The sequence below is a fragment of the Chiloscyllium plagiosum genome, chromosome 45 (genome assembly GCF_004010195.1).
Source record: "Chiloscyllium plagiosum isolate BGI_BamShark_2017 chromosome 45, ASM401019v2, whole genome shotgun sequence".
Lineage (NCBI taxonomy): Eukaryota > Metazoa > Chordata > Chondrichthyes > Orectolobiformes > Hemiscylliidae > Chiloscyllium > Chiloscyllium plagiosum.
The window spans coordinates 1,485,817-1,512,376 of record NC_057754.1 but is presented as its reverse complement, the minus strand read 5'-3'; the positions used below and the strand labels follow the sequence as shown (position 1 = coordinate 1,512,376).

The 26,560-nt window shown below is 44.2% G+C and overlaps 2 protein-coding genes across 5 annotated transcripts in view; one reads left to right on the top strand and one right to left on the bottom strand.

Moving 5' to 3' along the window:
• Positions 1-12,321, bottom strand: part of LOC122543809 (macro domain-containing protein CT2219-like) — a 955,696-nt gene extending 943,375 nt beyond the window's left edge. Inside the window, exon 1 of one of the 3 annotated variants that reach the window (XM_043682600.1) lies at positions 11,776-12,321. In XM_043682600.1, the coding sequence (XP_043538535.1) occupies positions 11,776-12,043 (268 nt within the window). In that variant the 5' untranslated portion in view covers positions 12,044-12,321. The remainder of the gene's footprint in view (positions 1-11,775) is intronic. The other 2 variants (XM_043682599.1, XM_043682598.1) reach the window with 2 other exon arrangements.
• A 2,889-nt stretch (positions 12,322-15,210) lies between these two features.
• stip1 (stress-induced phosphoprotein 1) overlaps positions 15,211-26,560 on the top strand; it is a 33,444-nt gene continuing 22,094 nt past the window's right edge. The window contains exons 1-4 of one of the 2 annotated variants that reach the window (XM_043682594.1): positions 15,211-15,558; positions 22,779-22,988; positions 23,697-23,838; positions 24,578-24,719. In XM_043682594.1, the coding sequence (XP_043538529.1) occupies positions 15,226-15,558; positions 22,779-22,988; positions 23,697-23,838; positions 24,578-24,719 (827 nt within the window). In that variant the 5' untranslated portion in view covers positions 15,211-15,225. The remainder of the gene's footprint in view (positions 15,559-22,778; positions 22,989-23,696; positions 23,839-24,577; positions 24,720-26,560) is intronic. The other variant, XM_043682595.1, reaches the window with a different exon arrangement.

Genomic DNA, 26,560 nt, shown 5'->3' with positions numbered 1-26,560 from the left:
CTACTCCAAATTGCACAGGTGGAATTTCAAACTTTGCCTCCTCGTGTTGTCTTCTCAGAAACCCATCTTCAAATTACTTCTGGGAACAACAGTATGTAACAAAGATCGATGGCTTTATTGATATTTGGATATGGTGATTAAAAGGAGTGCTTTTATAGGGTTAAGGGTGCAATATGAATGCATGGGTTACAAAATTTAAGTAATAGTTGTTGGGAGTAAGGCAATGAATGTTGGATAAACTTAAAAAAAGGTGTTCTTTTTAAACTTCCAAACTGTTCAAAAAGATTGACAGGAATTTTCATTATTGGAACCAGCGGGGCCTCATTGAATATGAAGTCCTTGTTTGGGGTTATTAACCTGGGCCAACCAGGGAAACTGACCAATATTGACAGGGGATTTAGAACCTCCTCAGTCCGGGTTCTGACTTGGAGCTGGCTGCAGCTAGTGTACAAGTAAATAAAGGTTGACTTGGTGGCACAATACCGGCCTCTGTGCAGTTATTTCAATGGCAATCGGAGAAAACAGTATGTGTCTGAAGGATGCTCACTTGCAGCAGTCAGCTTGGAGTAATCATTTCTGGCATTGTGCTTTTATTTGGGAAGCTTGACTCATTTGCTCCTGCCATCGAAGACTGAACCCAGCATGTAGAAAGAATGCAATTTTTTTTCCCAGGCTAATTATATTGGGGCAGATGAAAAACAATGACTAATCCTTCTGACCACTTGCAGACCTGCAGCATTTTTGGTTATAAGGGGATTAACTTTCCCAGAGGCTCCAGACAATAAAATCTTCCAGGAGTTGACTGAGTTGGTTAACAAATATTATGACCCCAAACCTCCACTAATCCTGAGATGCTGTCAATTTTATTTGGCTGTTAGAGAACCAGGAAAATCCATATTGGGATTTCTGATGAGGTTAAGATAACTAGCAGAGGTCTGTGATTTTGGATTAACCATGAATGAGATGCTAAGAGACTGTTTGGTATGTGGGATTAATGACATAACCATACAGAAGCATCTATTAGATGAAGCCCAACAGGACTTCAAACATGCACTGCAACTGGCTTTGTCATTAGAAAATGTGGCAAGTAGAGCATGGGAACTACAGGGCATCCCAATGGAAGTGGACAGCATCACTTGTCCAACTGAGCTTGGGGAGCACCACTTGACTGTAGGCATTCACACAGGGCATATCCTGAGCAGAGGGACCCTAAGACAGCCCACAGCAAAACCTCACAACAAAGCTGAGCCTCTGCCAAGCGGTTAAAATGTTCTTCAGGATCTGGGTCAGCAAGCCATTGTAGTTTCCACCAGTATGCAGACTCGAGAGAGTAAAGAAGTCCTACAAGAACGTGAGTAAGAAAACTCACAGGCCGATACCCAGGAGAGTGCATAGCCTAGAAGGTCCCCCTATATGTGGGTTGAAACAATTAAATTGCTTAGTGACATCAAAAACGGAACTGATTAAATTAATGTTTCAATAAATGGTCACCCATGGAGGTCAATACCGGAGCAGCTGTATCTGTGGTTGCAGAATCTGTTTTTAACAAGATTCACTCGGGTCTCCAATCCTTAAGTCTGTGCAAGACCTCAGTCAGACGGAGAATATACACTGGCGAACCATTGCAAATTAAGGGTATGACTTCAGTTCCAGTCTCCTATGAGAAGCGGTTAGTGCAGTTACCACTGATGGTAGTAAGAGGCTAGGGTCCAAATCTATTGAGGCAAAATTAGTTGAGAAAGGTTCACCTAGATTGGCTCAACATTTTTTGATTAGAAAATGGCTGCTTCGTGACGTCCTAGTGAAATACCCAGATATTTTTCAGAAAGGAGTTGCAACTATCAAAGAGACAAAACTATCTTACTTATTGACCAGGAGGCAATTCCTCGATTTTGTAAGGCCCACTCAGTGCCATTTGCCTTGTGGGCAAAAGTAGAAGCAGAAATCAGGAGGCTGAGAGCAAAGGAATCATCAAACCAGTGCAGTTTGCGGAATTGACAGCACCAGTTGTACCGATTGTGAAGCCTGACTTCTCAGTTTGTTTTTGTGGGGATTTTAAGCAAACAGTAAACAGCTTCTCAAAGCTGGATTAATATCCACTCCCTCACATAGAGGACATGTATGCAAAGTTGGCTGGGGCAGTGGGGGAGTGGGTGGAGTTGTCCTTTACTACGCTGGAAAACATAGTTTCCTCTCTTTCTGGTGGTGGAATATAAGTAAAAGTTTATGCACTTGCTGTTCTTCACTGTATCTCAAACCTGCACACATATATCATTGGTGGTGGGGAAAATATAAGAACTACCACTGTTAGGTGCAAATGTGGAGGAAAATATTTTTAAAAATTAACGGATTTAGAATCTCCTCAGTACACTACATCCAATGTGTACTGCTGCTGGTTTCTGTTATTTTTGGCGGAACCGGATTCCTAAACTGTTTGTTAACTGGTATTCCTTTTTTATTGAGGACTGATTTCTAAACTGCCTGATCTTCACAGTCAATGTGTTTCAGGTGTAACTCAGTTAAGACCATAAGACTATCAGACATAGGAGTGGAAGTAAGGCCATTTGGCCCATTGAGTCCACTCCACCATGGCTGATGGGTATTTCAATGCCACTTACCCACACTCCCCCCATATCCCTTCATTGCTTGCGTGATTAAGAATTTATCAATCCCTGCCTTGAAGACATGTTACATCCCCGCCTCCACTGCGCTCCATGACAATGAATTTCACAGGCCCACCACTCTCTAGCTGAAGGAATGTCTCCTCATTTCCGTTTTAAATTGACCCCCTCTAATTCTAAGGCTATGCCCACAGGTCCTAGGATCCCCGCCTAACGGAAACAAATTCCCAGCATCCACCCTTTCTATGCCATGCATTATCTTGTAAGTTTCTATCAGATCTCCCCTCAACCTTCTAAACTCTCATGAATACCATCCCAGGATCCTCAGCCGTTCATCATATGTTAGGCCTGCCATTCCAGAGATCATCCGTGTGAATCTCCACTGGACACGCTCCAGTGCCAGTATGTCCTTCCTGAGGTGAGGGGTCCAAAACTGGACACAGTATTCTAAATGGGGCCTAACCAGAGCTTTATAAAGTCTCAGTAGCACATCGCTGCTTTTACAATACAACCCTCTTGAGATACATTTGCTTTCTTAACCAGGGACTCAACCTGCAAGTCAACCTTCAAAGAATTCTAGAATAGTACTCCCAGATCCCTCTGTACTTTGGCTTTGTGAATGTTCTCACCGTTTAGAAAATAGTCCATCCTTGTATTCATTTTTCCAATGTGCAAGACCTCACATTTGCTCACATTGAACTTCATCAGCCATTTCTTGGATCACTCTCCTAAACTGTCTAAATCTTTCTGCAGCCTCCCCACCTCCTCAGAACTACCTGCCTGTCTACCTAACTTTGTATCATTAGCGAACTTCCCCTGAATGCCCCCAGTCCCTTCATCCAGATCATTAATATATAAAGTGAACAGCTGCAGTCCCAACACTGAACCCTGCGGGACACCATTTGTCACCAGCTGCCATTCTGAAAAAGAACCTTTTGTCCCAACTCTCTACCTTCTGTCAGACAGCCAATCCTCAATCCATGCCAGTAGCTCACCTTGAACGCCATGGGCCCTCAGCTTACTCAGCAGCCTCCCATGAGGTACCTTATCAAAGGCCTTTTGGAAGTTCTCATAAGGGAACTGTTGTTTCACTGGCTGGTTACAGCCTGTGTGTTACTCTTTTCTCTATTACTTTGAGAAAAGGACAATGTCAATTTTGTCTAGATTAGAGTGATGCTGGAAAAGCACAGCAGGTCAGGCAGCATCCGAGGAGCAGGAAAATCGATGTTGCAGGCAAAAGCCCTTCATCAGGAATGAAGGCAGGGAGCCTCTGGGGTGGAGAGATAAATGGGAGGGGGGTGGGGCTGGGGAGAAGGTAGCCAAGAGTACAATAGATGGATAGAAGTTGGGATGAAGGTGATAGGTCAGAGAGAGGAGGGTGGAGCGGAGAGGTGGAAAGGAAGATTGGCAGTTAGGACAGGTCATGCATCCGCATCTTTCCAGATGAGCTGTTCCTGTATGTGTAGGCCTGGCACTTTGTCGGTGACTCGGCCTCTGTAAAGACTGAACACCTGTGTGTGTGCTGGGAGGTAAGCAATTGCTGCATTCTGGAGTTCGGGAGTGGACCAAACCCCTCTGAGATAACTGCACCTTTACACTACTGTGTTCCTGTGAGTGGGCCTGGTTCTCTATGGATGGGCCATGCCTCTATGAAGACTGAACACCGGTCTGTGTGCTGGGAGGTGAGCATTTGCTGCATCCTAGCCTTCGGGTGTGGACTCTGGCTTCGTACTGGAAACTGTATTGTGAGGATTTTGAATTCTGTTACAGCAGGTGAGTTTTAAATTAATTGGTTTTGAGTGCAGGCCAGAGTGGGATAGCCAAAACATACAAGCTGGAGAATCAATGGCCGGCCTTGTGGGAAAGCGGGCTGGGGTGTCTATTAGAATGCAGGATCGCTAGGGACCAGGCAACCGAAAGTATTCCCATAGGAAAGCTAGTCAGGGGAGGGGCAGCCAGTACACAGACTGGCTGGGGGTGGGAGGGTCAATGACCAGACTGGAGGAAAGGAGGCCAGGAGGAGCTTAGCAGTATGCAGGGCAGGTAGGGCCAGGCAACTAATAGCATCCCCCCAGGAAAGCCTGTATAGGGCAGGCCAGTCAGTACATAGGGAGGCTGAGCCAGGCAACCAACGGCAGCCTGTAGGAAGGCCGACTGATGGAGGACAGATCAATATACGGGGAGGCTGGAGCTGGTCCGTAGGAAAGCTGGACAGTAGGAAAGCTGGTCAGCAGAAAGGGTCAATACATGAGGTAGCAGGGTGCTGGAAAGCCAACAGCCTGACGGTAGGAAAGCAGCCAGTGGCCGACAACCAGAGGAAAGAATGCTGGGGAGGGTCAGTCAGTAGACAGGGCGACCAGAGACCAGAAGGCTGACAGCCAGCTCATGGGAAAGCGGCCCGGGTAGTTCGATCAGTATACGGGGCAACTGGGAGCAGGGTAGTCGACGACCAGCCTGGAGGAAAGCAGGCTTGGGAAGGATCGGCCAGTACGCAGGGTGGCCAGAGACCAGAAGGCCGACAGCCAGCTCTTAGGAAAGCGGCCCAGGGTAGTCCAATCAGTAGATGGCGCGACTGGGAGCTGGGTGGTTGACAACCAGCCTGGAGGAAAGTGGGTCTGGGGAGGGTTGGTCAGTACGCAGGGAGGCCAAAGACCAGTAGGTCAACGACTGTCTTGCAGTAAGGCTAGCCAAGGATAGTCGGATCAGTATGTGGTGTGCACGGGTGTCGGGTGTCCTTTTTTATAGCTATTTGGGTCTGTGTTGTATGCACAGTTTCTCATTTAAGTGCACTGCCTTGTCTGTTGGTTAATGTTATCTTTGTGATAAATGAAACTGGGATTTGAGGTTTGTCCTCATCCCCCTGAAAACTGGCTGAACAGTGGGCTTTGGGGTTTGGCTTTGCTGCCCTTTTCCCCCTGTAAACAGTGGGGTTTTTTGTGAATTGCTGCTTTCAGTTTATTGTTAACTGTGTTTTGTACTGTTTAATAAAAAAGTCAGGATTTTTAAAAAAAATTAACAGGGGATTTAGAATCTCCTCGGTTCAGGGGACTGAATCCGAGCTGGCTGCCCACATCCAGTGTGTACTGCTGCTGGTTTCTGTTTTGTTGGGGAACCTGATTTCTAAACTGGCTGAATTATGGATGTAGGTTTGCTCGCTGAACTGGAAGGTTCATTTTCAGACATTTCGTCACAATACTAGGTAATATCATCAGTGAGCCTCCGGATGAAGCACTAGTGGTATGGCCCGTTTTCTACTTATGTGTTTAGGTTTCCTTGGGTTGGTGATGCCATTTCCTGTGGTGATGTCATTTCCTGTTCTTTTTCTCAGGGGGTGGTTAAATGGGATCCAAGTCAGTCAATGTGTTGTTGACAGAGTTCCGGTTGGAGTGCCATGCTTCTAGGCATTCTTGTGTGTCTCTGTTTGGCTTATCCTAGGAGGCAATGTGTTGTCCCAGTCAAAGTGGTGTCCTTCCTCATCTGTATGTAAAGGATACTAGTGGGAGTGGGTCATTTTTTTTGTGGCTAATTGATGTTCATGTATCCTGGTGGCTAGTTTTCTGCCTGTTTGTCCAATGTAGTGTTTGTTACAGTTCTTGCAAGGTATTTTGTAAATGATATTAGTTTTGCTTGTTGTCTGTACAGAGTCTTGCAAGTTCATAAGCTGCTGTTTTAGTGTGTTGGTGGGTTTGTGGCCTACCATGATGCCAAGAGGTCTGAATAGTCTCAGTCATTTCCAAGCTGTCTTTTGATGTACGGGAGAGTGGCGAGGGTTTCTGGACGGGGTTTGTTGCTGAGAAATCGGCAGCCTATGTTCATTGGGAACCTGTTTGTTTTTAAATACACAGTACAGGTGATTTTCCTCTGCTCTTCGTAGTTCCTCTGGGCTGCCACAGGAAATGACATCACCAGCCCAAAGAAACCCAAACCTATAAATAGAAAGCAGGAATTATCAGCAGTGCTTTGCCCTGAGGCCCACTGAGGATGTTAGCCAGTAGGGTGACGAAACGTCTGGAAGTGAACCTTCCAGCTCAGTGAGCAAACCTACATCCATTTTATAAACCTCTATAAGGTCACCCCTCAGCCTCCGACGCTCCAGGGAAAACAACCCCAGCCTGTTCAGCCTCTCCCTGTAGCTCAGACCCTCCAACCCTGGCAACATCCTTGTATATCTTTTCTGAACCCTTTCAAGTTTCACAACATCTTTCCGATAGGAAGGAGACCAGAATTGCACACAATATTCCAACAGTGGTCTAACCAATGTCCTGTACAGCCGCAACATGACCTCCCAACTCCTGTACTCAATACTCTGACCAATAACGGAAACCATACCAAACGCCTCCTTCACTATCCTATCTACCTGCGACTCCACTTTCAAGGAGCTATGACCCCGCACTCCAAGGTCTCTTTGTTCAGCAACACTCCCCAGGACCTTCCCATGGGGCTGAGGACCTGTTTCCACACTGCAGGGAGTCTATTATTCAAACGGAGGAAGAGGATATGTCCTTGAATTCGAAGACTTCCCGTCCCTTTGAGCTCTGTGACCCCCTGCTGAGCTGGTGCCAACCTGTCTCCGAGTCCCAGTTACCCCACCCCCTGCTTACCCACAGAGGTGATGGGCCGGTGTGGGTCAGAAGAAGTTGACGGGTTTGTGGGCAGGCAGCTCCCTCATCTGGAAGGTCACACCGTCTCCGGGAAGCGAGGAGGGTACCAGGGGGCACATCCAGGTCAGGTACCAGCGGCTGCCCAGGAGCTCCTCCACATTCCGACGCCAGCCCAGGTTGTAGACACTGTGGCGCCCAGTGCTCCACTCGCGGGTGGTCTGTCCACGCCACAGGAGCTGCAGGTGGAACAGGAGGAAGGCCGACACAAACAGGAAGCCAACCACGCAGGTATCGGCGACAAAGGCAAACCAAAACACGGAGAGGCTCACCTGGCCTGCCCCGGGGCAGGGAGGGGGGGGTGGGGGGGGAAACACAACACCAGAGACATCACCGAGCAGCACACTCACAGTCCCCGCTCCCTGCGTCCCACACGCTGCCCGCTCCCCGTGTCCCACACAGTCCCCCCCCGCTCCCCGTGTCCCACACGCTATGATATTAGTTTTGCTTGTTGTCTGTACAGAGTCTTGCAAGTTCATAAGCTGCTGTTTTAGTGTGTTGGTGGGTTTGTGGCCTACCATGATGCCAAGAGGTCTGAATAGTCTCAGTCATTTCCAAGCTGTCTTTTGATGTACGGGAGAGTGGCGAGGGTTTCTGGACGGGGCTTGTTGCTGAGAAATCGGCAGCCTATGTTCATTGGGAACCTGTTTTTTTTAAAAATACACAGTATAGGTGATTTTCCTCTGCTCTTCGTAGTTCCTCTGTGCTGCAATGTGTGGTGGCTCGTTGAAATCATGTTGTAATGTAGCTTCGTTTGTGGATGTTGGGATGATTACTTCTATAGTTCAGTATTTGGCTTGTATGTGTTGTTCTCCTGTAGACGCTGGTTTGAAGTTCCCCATTGGCTATTCGCTCTACTGCGACATCTAGGAATGACAGTTTGTTGTTGTTTTCCTCTTTTTTAGTGAATTTTACGCAAGTAAGGGTATTATTGACGGTCTTGAAGGTTTCCTCTAATTTGTTTCATTTAGTGATGACAAAGGTGTCATCCACGTAGCGGACCCAAAGTTTGGGTTGGATTGGTGGCAGAGCTGTTTGTTTGGGTCTCTGCATTACTGCCTCTGCTAAGAACCCCGATATCGGAGATCCCATGGGTGTTCGATTGGTTTGTCTGTAGGTTTTGTTGTTGAAGGTGAAGTGTGGTAAGGCATAGGTCCACTAGCTTGACGATACTGTTCTTGCAGATGAAGTTGGTGATGTTTGGTGTCTGTGTCTTTGATTCTTCTAATAGTGTAATCAGTGTTTCCTTGGCCAGACACAGGCAGAAAACTAGCCACCAGGATACATGAACATCAACTAGCCACAAAGAGACATGACCCACTCTCATTAGTATCCTTACATACAGATGAGGAAGGACATCACTTTGACTGAGACGACACATCCATCCTAAGACAAGCCAAACAGAGACACACACTCGAACTCTCAGAAGCATGGCATTCCAACCAGAACTCTATCAACAACACATTGACTTGGATCCCATTTACCACCCGCTGAGAAAAAGGACAGGAAATGACAATCACAGGAAACGATGTCACCACAGGAAATGACATCACCAACCCAAGGAAACCTAAACACATAAGTAGAAAGAAGGACATACCATCAGTGCTTTATCTGGAGGCTCACTGATGAAATTACCTAGTATGGTGACAAAACATCTGTAAACAAACTTTCCAGCTCAGCGAGCAAACCTACATCCAGAACCTCAACCTGAGCTACAAATCTTTCTCAAAACTCATTGGCTGAATTATATAGGCAGTTTGTTAACTGGTATTCCTTTTTATTGAGGACTGATTTTAAAAAAAACAAAAAAATATGAACAGGAAATTTAGAATCTCCCCAGTTCAGGGGACTGACTCTGAGCTAGCTGGGGTACCAGATTTCTGAGCAGACTGATCTTCACAGTCAATGTATAACTGCTGTATATCAGTTTTCACTAGGGAACTGTTGCAGCCTGTGTGCTACTCCTTTTTTATTGGTTTATTTTGAGAAAGGACTACACTGGTTTTGTGGCAGGGCTTAGCCCTTACACTCTGGCTTATCATGTTTTTTTGGTGGTTGGACTGAGCCTTTGTCAGTCAACTGCACCTTATCAAGTGAACCGTTCTTCTGTGAGTAGGCCTAGCCCTCTGTGGGTGGACCAGGCCTCTGTAAATACTGAACATCTGTGCATGTGCTGTGAGTGAGCATTTGCTACATGCTGGAGTGGACTCTGCCGTCAGATATGGACTCTGCTGTGAGGTGTGCACTCTGCCGTCACGCTGTTTGATTTTATCACCGGCACTGTCTCGTGTGTCCCTAGGTCTGGCAGGCCTTCGTGTGAGCAGGGAGGCTCACGGGTCCTCCTGAAAACTGTCTCCCTGAGAGGTTGGGCTGGCCATCCCGTATACAGGAAGGTGAGTAGGCCAGCCTGATGCTGGTATCCCTGAAAACCGGAGGGTGCGTAGGCTCCCCTGAGCACCATTGCCCCAAGAAAGGGGCAGGCTGGACTTGCCTAGAGGTGACCAGAAGGTGTATTAGGACAGACTGAGAGCCAGAAGGTGCATAGGGCCATGTCAAGGACCAAAAGACGTGTGGGCTGCCTGAGTGCCTTTGTCCCAGGGAGGTATAGGGATGGGCTGTCATAGAGGTGGCCAGAAGGTGCATCGGGGCAGTCCATAGGCTGGGTGGTGCATTGGTATGGACTGACTTGTGGCTGGAAGGTGGGAGGGACAGGTGATTTGTCAGGTTGCCAGGGGTGGGTGTGATGTATACACTGTTTTACTGTTCAGTTTATTGGACTGTTTTGTATGTGTTTGCGTTTACTATTTCCTTTTTTGAGGTTCGTCCTGACTTCCCTGTGCACTGGTTGTGCAGTGTAAATCGCTGTTACTTGTAAACTGCTGTTTATTATGTATTGTTAACTGTTTGTATTTTGTACCATTTGATAAAAGTTTTATAAAATTAACAGGGATTTAGAATCTCCTCAGTTCAGGGGACTGACTCCAAGCTGACTGGCCACAGCCACAGTACTGTGCACAAGTAAATAAAAGAGCACTTGGTAACAGGATACTGCCTTCTCTGCAGTTATAATCAGGAAGAAAAAAAATCAAACTGTGCATTCGCCCGAGCCAGGTTTTGTCAATTGTAACTGAGAATGCTATTGTGATAAAGTTCTCAAAAACAAAACTAGAAGCTGTGCCTGTTGACTACCAGGAGCATGCACACTCACAGCAATAAATGTCATCTCTCAGAGTGAGAAAAAGCTAAACAAACTATTAACATGAAAAGAACTCAGTGAATGAGTATTTTGTTTAAGGAAAACTAGGGAAACATGGGTGAGTCAGTGATTCACACAGCTGCCTTACAGCGTCAGGGTCCCGGGGTTCAATTCCACGTGTGTGTGTGTGAGTTTGCAGATTCTCCCCATGCTTGTGTGGGTTTCCATCGGGTGCTCCAGCTTCCTCCCATGGTAACAGATGTGCAAGTTAGGTGGATTGGCCATGATAAGTTGCCAAAGGTGTTCAGGGGGGACGTTTGGAGTGTTAGCCATGGAAAATGCAAGACTGGACGTAGGTTTGCTCACTGAGCTCCATCCGGACGCTCACTGAAGATGTTACCTAGTATGATGACAAAACATCTGAAAATAAACCTTCCAGCTCAGCAAGCAAACCTACATCCAGAACCTCAACCGGAGATACAAATTTTCTCAAAACTTGCTAAAATACAAGATTATAAGGTTGGATTGAGCCTGGGTGGCACGATCTTCGGAAGATCGGTGTGGTCTTGTTGGACCGATTAGACTGTTCCCACACTGTAGGGATTCTGTGGAAAGTGAGCAAAGTGCACACTTTAACTTACCATTGCAACAGGTTGCTCTCTACGAACTCCAATAACATTTTTTTCAAACAACCATCTATTTTGAAATAAAATCCAGAGCAAGTTAAAATGATCATCCGATCGTTATTGGAAAAGATTTCAGAAACGACTATAGTGAGACAGTGAAAGATATTCTATTCTAATGGGACAGCAATTGTTGTACAATCCCAAATGCGCTGTCAACCAAGATTGCCCTTCCAGCTTGCTGACTTTTATGTACTCACATCCTTCGCCTGTGGACAAAAAGGGCCAGTTCAGGAGTCGCACCTTACCCGGACAAAGTGAAACTGTGGAGGACAGTAGTTCTTTGATGCAAAAACAGAAATTGTGGCAGAAACTCTCAGGTGAGGCTGTGGAGAGAGAAAGTGCCAACCTTTCAAGTCCGGTGACCCTTCTTCTTGAACTTGGTGCATTGTTTGTAACCGGCCACTTATCAAATCAATCATAGTGCCTGCTTTTGTTTCCACTGCTCTAGTGTAAATTGTTGTTCCCTCTCGAATTTGGCAAGATTTGAATGTGCCCTCCTGAGGTGAGGAATCTCTCTCTTTTATTGTCAGCAGGTGCGATGGCTAAATGCACTACTTGGCTCGGAAGTTCGGTGGTTAAAAAGGATGGGGTGGTGGGGGGCGGTGGGTACTTACTTTTCGCCACTTTCCAGTCGGTGGTGGGCCGGGAGGGGTTAAACTCCTCTCGGGACATCCCTGAAAGGCGGGCGGACGACAGCGGTTGTGAGCAGGGGAGCCGGCGGCCGGCGCGCAGCGACCACCGCGCAGGCGCGGGGCCGTCGCCGCCGGCCAGCGACCGTTGGGGCCGTTGGATTTGAAAAACGTTCGAAACGGGCAGCGCGCGAAACGGCCCCCAGCTCCAAGGAAAGCGGCCCCGCCTCAACCCGGCGAGCACCTTCTCCATCGCTTCGCTTCCCCCTCCACTCAACCTTTACCGCTTCTCTGCACTCGATGGTTGACGGCACTGTCAAGGTCGCTGCAATGGTTTTTGGGCTTTTTTTTGGGACGGGGTGGGATTTTATTTTGGGTGACAGGGGTGACTCACGAAAAGCAAGCTCTTCCCGGTCACGTGACCACTCGGGCGAATCGGGGGGGGCGGTCGGGAGCAGCGCCCTCTGGGATTTGTAGTTCCTCTGCCAGCCCCGAACAATCAATTGAGGAAGAACTTTACGTGGAGCATCACCCTCTGGGATTTGTAGTTCCCTGTCTGCCCGAGCCAATCGGAAAGCAGAATCGCGGCATACGGCATCATGTAGCATTGCCCTCTGGGATTTGTAGTTACCTGCTTTTGGTTCTGTTTATGAACTATGTTTCGATGCGTGCCACTGTCCCATAGGCACAAGAGTATCATGGACCCAATGTTCAGGAGATCTGCTATAATCAAAGCTTGCAATTAAGAATACAGATATAGGATCAGAACTAGTCAATTTGGCCTCTTGAACCTGCTCTGCTATTCAATAGGATTGTGGCTGATCCAACCTTCTTCACATCCATTTTGCTGACCTTTCCCCCTCACCCTTTATTTCCCCAATGATCTAGAATCTATATATCTCAGTATTAATATGCACAAGGACTCTGCCCATACAGCTCTCTGTGGCAATCCTCCTAAATGAAGTCTTAAATTGGTGTCCTGTTATTCTAAAACTATGCCGCCTGGTCCTAGACTCTTCCATGAGGAGAAACATCCTCTCCACACTTACACTGTCAAGGCCCTTAAGAATTACCTATGTTTCAAATAAGGTCACCGCTCATTCTTCTAAACCCCAGTCCCAAACTGATTAGTCTTTGGTCATAAGACAATCTCTCCCCATACCAGGAATCATCCTTAGTGAGCCTTCTGTGAACTGCCTCCAATGAATAACACCAGAGACCAAAATGTGATCTTGCCAAGCAACTTGTACTGTAACAGTAAAACTTCCCTACTCTTGTACTATGGGACGGCATTCCATTAGTCTTCCAGATTACCTGCTGCCCCTGTGTGCTAGTTTTTTGTGTTTCGTGCATGAGTACACCTAAGTCTCTTTAGATTGCTGCTTTCTGTAATTTTTCTCCATTTAAACAATACTGTCCTTTTGTTCTGCCTTCCAAACTGAACAACTTCACATTTTCCCACATAATACTCAATTTGCCTATTTTTTTGCTCATTTATTTAATCTATCAATGTTACTCTGAAAATTGTTTGTATCCCTCTTGCAACTTGTCTTACACTTATTTTGTGTCACAGTTTAATTAACACACAGGAGACAATTCGCCACATCATTTCTGCACTGGCTTACAAAAGAACAATTTGCAAAAGAACACTTGGCTTCTTCTGCCATAACCCTGCACATTCTTCATTTTCAGATGAAAGTCCACCTGCCTGCACCACAACTTTACATTCATTGAGCATCCCTAAATATTGTAAAATGTTCCCTGAAGTGATTCACAGGAGCCTAGAAGACAATTTAAGAACTTTACCGTGAGCCAGCTAAGGAGTCAATCAGTCTCCTCAAAAGGGATTATTTTCAGGGCTTTGAATTCTAAAAATAAAATTTTAAAAATGAGGCAAGAAGAAAAGGAGAAGCAGGTAATAGGCAGTGGAGGAAATTTTTACACATGTCGGAGAATCCAAAACTATGAATAAATCCAAAGGGGAAATCAGGGCAAATTCTATACTCAGTGTGGTGAGCATGTGGAACTCTCTCCCACAGGACATGTTGAAGCTTTGATGGTTTCAAAATAAAATGAACTGTGAATATACTTTAGGAAGGATTTGAAGATGGTATGAACAGCAACCTTGAGCTTAATTAAAGCACAACAGGGTCAACGGTCTGAAACAAAAACAGAAATCGCTGGAGAAACTCAGCAGATCTGGCAGCATCTATGGAGAGAAAGCAGAGTTAACAATCAGTCCAGTGACCCTTTATCAGAATGAGTAATAAATTTGATAACCTTCTCCAACCCTGACACCCTTCTCTATCTTTTCTGTCCTATTCCAGTCTTTTGATCATTTTCGCCCACAACTGCTGGGGGGCCTAAGATCCGACATGGAATGTGTGTGTGAATGTTACGATGGTTACAATCATATCAGTTGGATATGTCCTGCAAAGGCAGGTTGAATTGTATTGCATATTCTGCAATTTTCAAATCAAATTAGGTGTCATGGTGGCTTAGTGGTTAACATTACTGTCTCACAGCACGAAGGACCAGGGTTTGATTCCAGCCTCGGGCGATTGTCTGTGTGGAGTTTGCACGTTCTCCCTGTGTCTACGTGGATTTCCTCCAGGTGCTCCAGTTTCCTCCCACAGTCCAAAGTGGTGCAGGTTAGGTGGATTGGCCATGCTAAATAATTCATAGTGTCCAGGGATGAATTAACCATGGAATATTCAGGGTTGCAGGGTATGGGAGGGGGGGGGGATGTGGGTCCTGGTGGGGTCAGTATGGGCTGAATGGCCTGCTTCCTTACAGTAGGGATTCAATGAATCAAAGTTCTGATTTGCTTTGTAAGCATTTTAAAATTTGCACATCCTGTCAAGTACAGAATTAGAAATTAGTTGTGGGGGTGTTAGTATTATTTATTTCCAGAAATATCCTTTATTCATTTTTAAAAATAAACACCATACAAAAAACTGAGTTAAAACATTAATTATATAATTTGCAATACACAGGGCATGTTCCACCTAATATGCTTCTCAACATCTTAATAGTCACGTAACACATTCCATTTCAATCCTGTTAGCAAGTTGTTTACGAAGACCCTTAAAGTAAACTGTCTGGTACAGCTGTGCTCTGGAATGTTCCCTTGGTAAAGTCAGGCCGACCCGTGGACTCGAGTGAGCCGGATTAGGGCGGGGCCGTTCTTCCAATTGGCCATATCGTCCTGGTTGACAGCCCTACTGCCCATATTCGGCCAATGAACGAGCGGGAGCACGGGCATGGGCGGGAATGTCGAGTAATTGACGGGAGGCTAACCAATCGAAATGGGATATCTAGGGGGCGGTCCAATGGTGTGCGACGGTTTGGAGGCGGGATGGACTTCGGTTGATGGATTGGTCTGTGAGCCAATTGAATGTGAAAATTGTGACGGTCGTGACCCCGAAGGCGGGGATGGGTCAACCACCGGATGATAGACGGGCAATTGGACTAATGGAAAGTGAAGCCCTGACGAATAAGAATTGGAGGCGGGAACCATTCCGACGATGGACTACAGGGTGGACTAATCAGAAAGGAGGAAGCGGATGGTCCGGGCTAATGCGAAGTGTAGGGGCGGGGACGCCATCCGCGGATGGACCGACGGTTGCACCAATCGAAAGGGAGAGCGTCCAGGCCAGCAGCCACTGGGAGCATGCAGGAGGTGGGGGCGGGACTTCCGGCGCGAGTTCTGGTAAGTTCGAGAAGGCGCATGGTGAGCTGGTCGAACTGCTGATGGATCAGTCAAAGGTAAGGGAGATGAAGGGACCTCAAATAAGCCCTGAACGATCATGCAATCAAGCTATCTGTCTTAAGCCGAGGACAGTAGTAGGACGACGTGTGGTTGCTGTGATTTATAATTGCACTGGCTGTGCTGGGGTGGAGCTTCATAGTTAGGCTTTACAGAGTGTATATGGGGTTGGATAGAAGATTAACAAATAGAGCCTCAAAAGTAGTGACCTCTGGTTTACTCTCGGTTCCAAGCTCAAATGAGGGGAGGAATAAAAGGACAGAAGATAAATCAGTGGCTAAAGATGTGGTGTAACGTTCAGGGGTTCAGGTCCTTTGATCACTGGGATCTCTTCTGGGACAGAAAGGATCTGATCAAAAATGATGGGCTTTACCTGAACTGGAAAAAGACTAATATCCTACCGAGTAGAGTTGCTGGTTCTGTTAAGGGAGACTAAGCTATGTGGTGGGGTTGTTGGAGCAATCCTAAGTAGCAGAGTTAATAGAAAGACACATGAAGACTGTGTCCTCAATCTGAAAAGAACAAGTCAAGAGAATTAACTAACACTGATGAATTGAACGGCATTTATTTAAATGCAAGGGTCCTCAAGAGGTAGGGCAGATGAAGTCAGGGTATGTTTGTGAACATGGGATTGGGACATCACAGCTATGACAGAAATGTGTCTGAGGGATGGACAGGACTGGCTGTTCAACGTTCTGAGTTTCAGATATTAGAAACGGAGGGAGTGGGAGCGGGGGAGTAGAGTGATTAAGGAAAACATTACTAGTGTAACTAGAGAAGATATTTCTGAAAAATTGTCAAGTGAAAATATATAGATTGAAATTAGAGAGGAATGATCATGTTGAAAGATTAGTATTGTAGGTCCTTCCCTCCCCCCACCTCCTGCAGAAAAAAAGTTAGAGGGAAATTAAAGAAATGTGTAGAGAGATCTTGGATATATATATAAGATTAATAAGGTTGTAATATGTGATTTTAACTTTCCAAACATTGACTGGGAGTACCATAGTGCTAGAGGTCTGGATGTGAAGAATTTAATTGTGTCCAAGAAAATTTTCTTTCATCAACATGTAAATCCCTCGACCATGGAAGGAGCAAAATAAGGCAGGAGAATCAATGTTTCAGGCAAGAGCCCAGGGCTCTTGCCCAAAACATCAATTCTCTTGCTTCTCGGATGCTGCCTGACTTCTGCTTTTCTAGCACCCCAATCTCAACTCTGATCTCCCGTATCTGCAGTCCTCATTTTCTCCAAAATAAGGCAGGGCAAGTGACTGAAGTGACAGTAGGATGCTTTGAATCCAGTGATCATTATTCTGTTAGTGTTAAAATAGTTATGGAAAAGGAATCCCCTTCCATGAAAGCTAAAATTTTCAATTGAAGTAAGGCAAATTTTAATGTTGTGAGACCTTTCAAAAGTTGATTGGTGTAGACTGTTCCTGGGTAAAGAGACGTCTGATAAGTGGGAGGCCTTCAAAATTGTGATAGCAAGAGTTCAGAGGCAGTATGTTCCTGTAAGAAAGTTAAAAATCACACCACACCAGGTTATAGTCCAACAGGTTTAATTGGAAGCACACTAGCTTTCGGAGCAACGTTCCTTCATCAGGTGATTGAACGAGCATCGCTCCGAAAGCTAATGTCCTTCCAATTAAACCGGTTGGACTATAATCTGGTGTTGTGTGATTTTTAACTTTGTACACCCCAATCCAACACCAGCATCTCCAAATCATGCCTGTTAGAAAGGTAAGACTGGTATGATTAGGAAACAATGGATGGATAAAGGTATTGAGGTTCTAGTCAAGAATAGATACAAACAACTGGGTTCAAATGAATCTCTCAAACAATATAAAGAGTTTAGTGGCATTCTTAAGAGGGAGATCAGGAGGGCAAAGAGGGGTGATATGAAAGCCTTGACAGATAAGGTTAAGGATAATCCAAAGACATTCTACAAGTATGCTAAGAGCAGGAGACCAACTAGAGAGAAAGCAGGGCCCCCTAACGATCAAAGAGGTTGTCTTTGTGTCGAACCTCAGGAGATGGGAGATATGTTAAATGAATATTTCACATCTGTTTATACTGTGGAGAAACAAATGGAGGCCAGAGAACTCAAAACTATTGTTGTTTTGAAAACCGTTCACACTACAGTAGTAGCAGTGCTGGAAGTCTTACAAAATGTTAAGGTGGGTAAACCAGATGTAGTGTGTCCCATGACTCTGTGGGAAGTTAGGGAGGTAATTGCAGGGAGGAAATTTGCCTGCATTTTCTCTAACCTGATTTAGTGCATCCATTGCTCTTGATGTGGTCTCCTCTGCATTGGAGAGACCGAGTGCAAATTTGGGGACTGATTCAGGGAGCATTTGTGATCTGTACGCTCCAATCAGTCCCACCTTCCCGTTGCCAGTCATTTCAACTCCTCCAACAGCATGTCCATCCTGCACTGCCTCCACCATCAAAAGACCACATGTAAACTGGAGAAAGAGTACCTTGTCTTCTGCCTGAGGAGCTTACAACCACATGGTCTTGACATAGAGCTCACTAGTTTTCAAACCCTGCTCCCAGTCCCAGGTCCAGTCCTCTCTCTCCACCCCGTCCCTGGATCTGACCTAACCTGTTCATCTTCCTTCCCACCTATCCACCCTTCCCACTGACCAATCACAATCACCTTATACCTCCATCCACCTATTGTCAACCCAGCTACCTTTCCCCCAGCCCCAGACCCTCCGTCTATATATTTCTTAGCCCCCTACCCCCCTCCCCAGTCCTGATGAAAGGTTCCGACCTGAAACATAGACTCCCCTGCTCCTCTAATGCTGCTTGACCTGCCGTGTTTTTTCCAGCTCCACACTTGGTGGCTCTGCGGTTCTCACTATCTCCAGGAAAATGTGAGGCACCTTGCAGAAATATTTTTCATCTATAACTAGGGATGAGATGCCAGATGTCTTAAGAGTGGCTATTATTGTGTCTTGCTTTCAGAAGAAATGTAAGGAGAAGCCTTTTTAAAAAAAAGTTGTTAATGAGTGGAATGAACTTCCACAGGAAGTGGTGGATACAGGTGCAGTTGCAACATTTAAAATTCATTTGCATAAGTGCTTGAGTAAGAAATGTTTGGAGGGATATGTGCCAAGCACAGGAAGGTGTGAATAGTTTAGTTGGGATCATGGTCAGCATGGGCTGGTTGGACTGAAAAGTCTGTTTCTGTGCTGCACGATTATGTTTATAAGCTGTTTGGCTAGTCTCCTTCACCTCATGTTCAAGGTCCTTCAGTACAATTTATTTGCTTAAGTAGCATCTTTTTAGCAACTCGTTTCGTCAGTCGTGTTTCATGATCACTTTGTGCTGTTCTGTAAACTTTTTTTAATACTCATGCTACATGAAAGCATTTGAGTAGAAAATTGTCTTGGAGGTTGGGGGAGTTGCACTATGACAGATGGTTAATACTTGATTGGTCAGTGCCAGGCACACCCCTGATATTCAGTTGTATTGACCTCACTAGGTCAGAATATCAAATACTGTGGAGAATCTACTTTTGCCTTTTGTTCACTACCACTTAAGATGCATTTTTACCTGGGTATCCAAGGTCCAGCTCATTCTGCTATTGTCAAAATGGAAATGATAGAACAGTGCAGGAATTAGTTTAAGTTTCAAGGGATCCAAGGAAAAGTAGACATATTTGAGGGCAGGTTTCTGTCTCTTATTTCATTTCTGATTAATGGCTAGCTCAAAGTGTCTGGTATCTCTGCTTTTCACATCTTCCGTCATCCTTGAAAGTGGGATGTGTGTATACTGTAATAGTATCCTGTCCTTCATTCTCAAGCTGCCAACTGAAAATATGGCAGCTGTTATGGGATCTTCACTTGCATGTTATTAGAGGAGGTGGTGGGTGTGGCTACCATGTATTGATATCCTGATGACAGCCTCTGCATAGGAGCTGAAATAGTGTGCTGTCTCAAAAGTCTGCAACATCTAAAACCCCTTTGGAAATTGAGCCATTAGATTCATCTTGCATATACATTTGGGTTTGGTTGCTGTGTCCTTCCTGGGTGCATCTTTTTTTTCTGACTTCCCCGATTATCTGGGATGAAGCATTGTTTCTGGGTTATCAGTTGTATTTTCCTGGAAACTTCCTGAACTGTTCTCCAGTTTGGGGATTGTGTAAATAAAGCAATAAATTCTAATTGCGGGCTCAGTACACGTGAACACTAAGCATTTCAAAACAGAGCAGATATTGTTTCCTTTCCGATTGGATTTTTATTGGATAGCGTGGTACTGCACGGAATTCATTTTTGCTGTATGATTAACAGTTGTCCTTTTTCCAAAAGGCTTCCATTGTTAGCTGCCTGTACTCCATATTAAACTGTGCCAAAGAAACAGAAATCAGCTCAAATAAAATGAGGCCCAATTTTAAATCTGGATCAGTTTTGGGTAGGTGAATCTGAAGCACAGCTGGTATTCTAGAACTCTGTATTTTAAAATTCCAGACTGGATTTAAATTCTGCTGGCAAATCTCCCACCTGTTCCAAGAAGAAAACAGCAAAAAAGTCTTGTTAGTCAGAAGTCATTTGTTAACTGGTCTTTTTCTCTTTAACAAGATAAAATGCTTGACCCTCTGGCTTGAAATTTACTTGCTGTTCTTCACCTGGTGAGAAATCTACTGCACCTTCCTGCTCAGTCTACTGTATTTAAGAATTCACTCTCTACATTAGAACCACTAAGTATTTTGTATTTTTCTAAAGGGTCTTATTTTGAGCAATCAGCATGGGCGCCTGCCCTGTTGAGCCAATTAAAATTGGAAGCCTTCTTCAGCTCAGATGGTTTCAGAGCACACGTAGGTGACAAACCCCACCAAATTGTTTGGGTTGGATTACAATCCCTTAATTTAAAATATCTCTCTGCAAACAATATGCTGTCACAGTTTGATGTTATAACAATGGTGTTCAAACTGTTGCTTGACATTAGAATATTCAGAGGAAAGTGCTGAATGACATTGAAATAAAGTAAGTTGTTTGTGGAGAGTGGAGGGAACATTATTATTGAGTCTGTACCAGCTGCTAGTGGTAACAGAAACACCCTTTACGGGTTTTTGCCATCTTGACTTTGCTAAACAGTGAATTGGATAAGTATGTTGGTGTACAACTGTGCCTCTGGATTTTGTTTACTGATCAGTGTCCCATACCTTCACCCCACAGCTTCCAAAGCGATAGTGTAAACTTGAGCCACAATGGATTTCAGTAACTTGCTTTTTTAAAGTGCAGCAATTTCTTCCTTAGTCCTTTGTTATAAAACAGTTATTTTCCCAAATCAGTTTACTATCAAAAGTACAAGGGAAATAAAAACAAGATGTGACCTTTCTCAGTGCACTGAGATGGTTCTGGAGCAAAAACAGAAATTGCTGGCAAAACTCAGATCTGGCAACATCTGTGGAGAGAAATCGGAGTTAGTCTTTCATGTCCAATGAACCTTCTTCAGAATTGTACAATGCACGCTGCTCCTACAGAATATTTCCTTGTCCATGTTTAACCTGATGCCACAAGACTTGGATGTCTAAAATCAAATTGAGCAACTCCTGTTCAGTGCACACCACTACACAGTGGGCCAATACAGAGTGTCTGTACACTAGGATTCCCCAAAGATTTTCTGATGGAAAGTTTCCAATGTGTGCTCTGAATAGTCTAAAAGCACATATTCCCCAGCCCTTCACCTCACTTTAGCTGTTTGTTTCTGAATGTGTATTGCCCAAAACTGACTGTCTACGTTTTCAGAACGATGGTCGCATAATCTGGTCCAGGGATCCCACTTGCTGTCGAGCATCATTAGGATATTAAACTGACTTTGTAAATCTATAAAGTCATGTAGATATGTCACTATGGTACTCACTGATACCATGTTGTGTCATCTGGTGTGATAATGAAGAGTCAAGTTGGAGTGTATATACTTGTAGCTGAAGAGGCTCTTGTAGAATTATGGTAGTGTCCCTACCTCTGAGAGATGACAGCCAGGTTTGAGTCCCACCTGTTCCAATGGTGTGTAATAACATTTCCAAACAGGCTGATTAGTAGAATATCTTAGATATTTTCAGTGCCTGCAGTGCACTTGTGGCAAATATATAGTTGTGGCAGGGTTCTGTATTCACCTACAACTTGCTCCAGTTAAAAATCGGTTATTAGTTGAGATCAGAGCTTGAGAAATGCTTCAGTTTTCAGTGATAACCTTCCAATCCTGCGATATGGTGTGACCTTGTGGCACTGAGTACTGAATAGAATTATAGCTATCATACAGTAGTGTCTGCACTCGATAACCTGATGAATTTAACTGGAAGCTAGAAAAATAGTTACTACTTTGGAGAGCTGTTGCAAAACGCCTTCGAAAATCTGAACCTCATGCAGAGAGAAGGTATTCTTAATATCTCTAATAGTCAGTTGAAGGCACTACACAGCAAATTGGAAGTGTCAGGAAAAGTGCTATATTTATAAACTATGGTGCAAAGGTTTTTCAGCTCATCTGTTAACCGATTGACTTGTTTACATGAGATATTATATTTAGAACTGTTTACAGGAAGATTCTACCTCCTGAACATCCACAAGAAAAGGTCCACTCTAATGCCTATTCTATCAGTCAATTTGAATATATTTACTGGGTTCAAGATTTGTCCTGCTTAAGCCAGGAATAAATCCAAATTTTAGACTTAAATAGAAAAGCAGGGCAGTCCTTTTGTGAATTAAGTTGAACATAGTAAATACTGCCCCTTGAAAATTTTGCTTTTGTTATCATAAAATCGAGACTACATTTTAACTGCCAGCTTTAAATCTCCCTTTCACTGGTGTCAGTGCAGTTGCTAAGTGAAGTTTGTTGTCTAGGGGATTTTTGAGAAGTTGCTGCAGTGTAGTTTAGCTTGTGTCCAGATTCCTGCACTCCCTTGGTGTTTCGTTGCAGGTCACTGGTGTAACGTGTGGTTCCCAGAGCCAGGTTTACTAAGCTGCATTGGTATTTTCAGAACTGTTTATTAATAAAATGGATATAAATTATCCCTAATGAAATGGAAAAAATGAGTACAGAAAGATTATAGCAGCTCTGTGTAGGTTCAAGACGACAGCTGTCAATGTCTGAAGAATTCTTCAGTATATGGTTGAATAATATTAGATTATCGATTGGTGCAGCTGCACAAGATGAGACAAGGATCACCTAGTACACTAACTTTTTTTTTACATCTTCCCTTTTCCCCTAATAGATCAATGAACTTAAAGAGAAGGGCAATCAAGCCCTGAGTGCTGGGAAGATAGATGATGCCATCATATGTTACAGTGAAGCCATTAAGCTGGACCCCAAGAACCATGTACTTTACAGCAACCGATCTGCTGCCTATGCAAAAAAGGGGGAGTATCAAAAAGCCTATGAAGATGGAAGCAAAACTGTTGAGATTAAACCAGATTGGGGCAAGGTAGGTAAATGGCCATTCTGGAAAAGCAGTCAAACCATGTGCAAAACTGTATCACAGTTAGTCAGTGCATCTTGAAACTAGTTTGTTGATCTTGTAGCATGTTGCAGGATGTTTGAAAGATTTGATCAGATGCTGTATAATTGCAAATTGATGTGTTTTTATGCCTTCCGATGACTAAGGATAGATTACCAACTCAACACTAAAGCTCCCTCTTCCTTATTTCGATAATGCAGTTAAATCTTTGATATTTCCCTGGCCAACCAGGGTGGGCAGATGGTGTCACCTGTCTGAAAAAAGTTATGTTTGACAATGTGCTTGTAACCAGCTGCTTCATTGGTGGGTTAAACTTCGTTCTGAATCTGATCTAAAAATGGAGGCTTGGACCCAGCTTTGTAATTCCCAATGAGAGTACTGCTAACTAAGCATGGCTATCCTTAATGATTCTGCTGCATTAAAATGTCAGCTTGGAGTGACACCATTTGAGCTCAAGTAGCTACTCAACTACATATCTGCTTGGGTTATCAAAGGAGCATTGTTGGAGATGAAATGCTGTCTCTAGGCCCTACCTGCTTGTTCAGTTGGATGTGGAAGATAGTGACACATTTTCTGGAAGAAACTCAGGAATTTTTCCTCTTGCCCTGGCAAACCTTAATTCATCAGCTAATAATGGCTGAAACAATTTCTTTTTAATAATTGGGCCACACGTAGGGTTACTCGAGGAAGGCTGCAGCCTTGGAATTCCTTAATCGCTTTGAAGAAGCAAAGAAAACCTATGAGGAGGGTCTGAAACACGAACCAGGAAACACACAGCTGAAAGATGGATTGCAAAAAGTGGATGCCAAACTAGCAGGTGAGAAACTAACTGCAGTACTTACCATCTAGTTCATGTTGGGTGGAAATGGCAGTCTCTCTGTTTAATTCCTTTAAGTTCAGAGGGGTACAATATTGTAGTATTGTCGCAATCTTGCTGTCGTAAAGTTGGAGTGAAAGGCTGAATCAAGGTAAGAGAGCGTAAGGTTTGTATGTCCAATTTCTGAGATGTCAGTCTTGATTTGGTGCACCACCTGGTGAGCAGGGAGAAAAGGCAATGCTAAGCAACAGTCACTACTTTAATGTACAAAAAAAAATCCAAATTGGTCTCAAATGCTTCAGAACAGATCATGTGCCAAAAGAATTTGAAGCAGATGGGGCATTGAAATGGACTGGAATAATTCATTATATAAACTACTTCTGAGATGTTTTGACATAATCAATTCTTTGGTGTTTGGGTAGTAACTTTGCAGAGGAGACACTTGCAGCACCTGTCTTTTTATCCCTTATAAATGGAATGAATACCAGGCAGATAAACCCTTCCACATTGCTGCCCAGGCAATGAAGATAACAGTTTGGTACATTGCTATTTACAAATCCAACCTTGATAATTCAAATTCCTTGGGTAGAACTGGCTGATGATTCAAAATTTACTTTTGCTGTTCAGAAGCCATTGTCTGCTGTTTAGCTTATTTTTTCCAAACTATTGAATCATATTTTCAGCATATCACAAAGACACAATGGTTCTTTTGGTTAAACACAAATATTTTCTTTTACAGAAAAGAAGTTCATGAATCCATTTGCTTCTCCAAATCTGTACCAGAAGCTGGAGAATGACCCCAGGACAAGGGTGTTGCTAAGTGACCCTAGCTACAGGGAAATGATTGAGCAGCTGAAAAACAAACCTTCTGATTTAGCCACGTACGTATAGTCCCTTCCTCTTCAGAGTATCCCCAATAGAACATAGAAGAATACAGCGCAGTACAGGCCCTTCGGCCCTCGATGTTGCGCCGATCCAAGCCCACCTAACCTACACTAGCCCACTATCCTCCATATGCCCGCTTAAATGCCCATAATGAGGGAGAGTCCACCACTGCTACTGGCAGGGCATTCCATGAACTCACAACTCGCTGAGTAAAGAATCTACCCCTAACATCTGTCCTATACCTACCCCCCCTTAATTTAAAGCTATGCCCCCTTGTAATAGCTGACTCCATACGTGGAAAAAGAAGCGTGCATAGATTTGAACACAGCTTTCAATACATGCTTAACACATCAGCATGAACAGATGCCTGACTATAATGAAACGGAGTATCAGGCTGACTGGTTCATTTTCAGTTTACCAGACTGAGAGAGTCTCTGTGTCGCCGGGATTAGTACTGGGGTATCATCTAATTGCAATATATATTTACGATAACATTTATTCCATTAAAAGTACAGTTAAGAGTCGCAATATACGAGAAGGAACTCGGAGGCTAATAAAGAATATAACTTGATTGAGCAGAAGGTAACAATTTGCACCTGGAGAATAATAAAGGAAAAAACAACTCATCAATTTTATTATTGCTCCTTTAAAAATCATTGTTCCTCTTCTTCACCCTCCCTTTCCTTTTCCATTCTTTCTGCCTGTCTCGTGCTCCCTCTCTTTTCCTTATTGTCTATTACACATGTACCCAGCCCAACTTCTTTGCACGGTCATCTTACAGGTTCCTTCCCTTTTCACCGACCCACCCACTGACTCACTTTTATCTGTTTCTCACTCGGCACTGTTTCTCTCTCCTCCAATGATGTGCTCCTCCAAATTGCCAATGCTGTCTCTTTCGCACTCCATCGACAACTCCATTAACTAACTTCAACAACATTTGTTTTTGTAATCTCCATTCTCATCTCTAAGTCCACGAGTATGATTGAATTTCCATCGATAATGAGTAAGTAATTCAAAATTGAATAATCTGATCTCACAAAGGTGCACGTTTACCCAGCATAACCAGCGGCAATGAATGTCCCCTCTACACAGGATTGATCACTAGATGCTCATTGTCTTCCTGCCCCCACATTTTCGAGCATGCACAATGGGATCAAGTCTGAAGAGCAGCAAATTTATCTCATCTCCACAAAAGATTATAATGATGCAGAACAGAGAGGCGATGGCTCAAGGTTTGGAATCCAAGGATTTGTAATCTTTTTTCGGATGTGGGAAATCCCGAATAAATAAATAATCGGTCCCTGTCTCACATAAAAGAACAACTGTAGGCTTGACTCAGTGCCACGCGTCGATGAAAGAGAGCCATCTTCTGAGCAGGGAATGGACAGCAGTGCACATTCACGGTTATCGTGTACCTGGAAAGATAAGGTTGAGCTTGTCTCTCCTGGAAAGACAGGAATTGAATTTACAACACTTATTACAGAGAATGAATAGGGAAGCCTCTATAGAGAGCAAAATTGACATTAGAGAAATATTTGTATCTTCTGAGTTTGTCTCCTGGAGTGACAGTAATTTTTTTAAACTGATTTTACAGAATGTTGCAAGAGGACTTGCAGATCGGAATCTTGCACCAGATAGCATAACAAAATCTGAGCGCGTTACCTCATTCATGGCACTTTAAACTATGTATGTTGTTGGTCTTTGACTTTGAATATTGAGTAAAATAAAATTGATATAAATTTCAAGCCTTAAATCTCCCAGTAATTCTTGCCTAATATCTCTAACTGGTGTGCCTTTTACTTGCAGCGAATCGAAGCAGCTGTTTTATATCTAATCT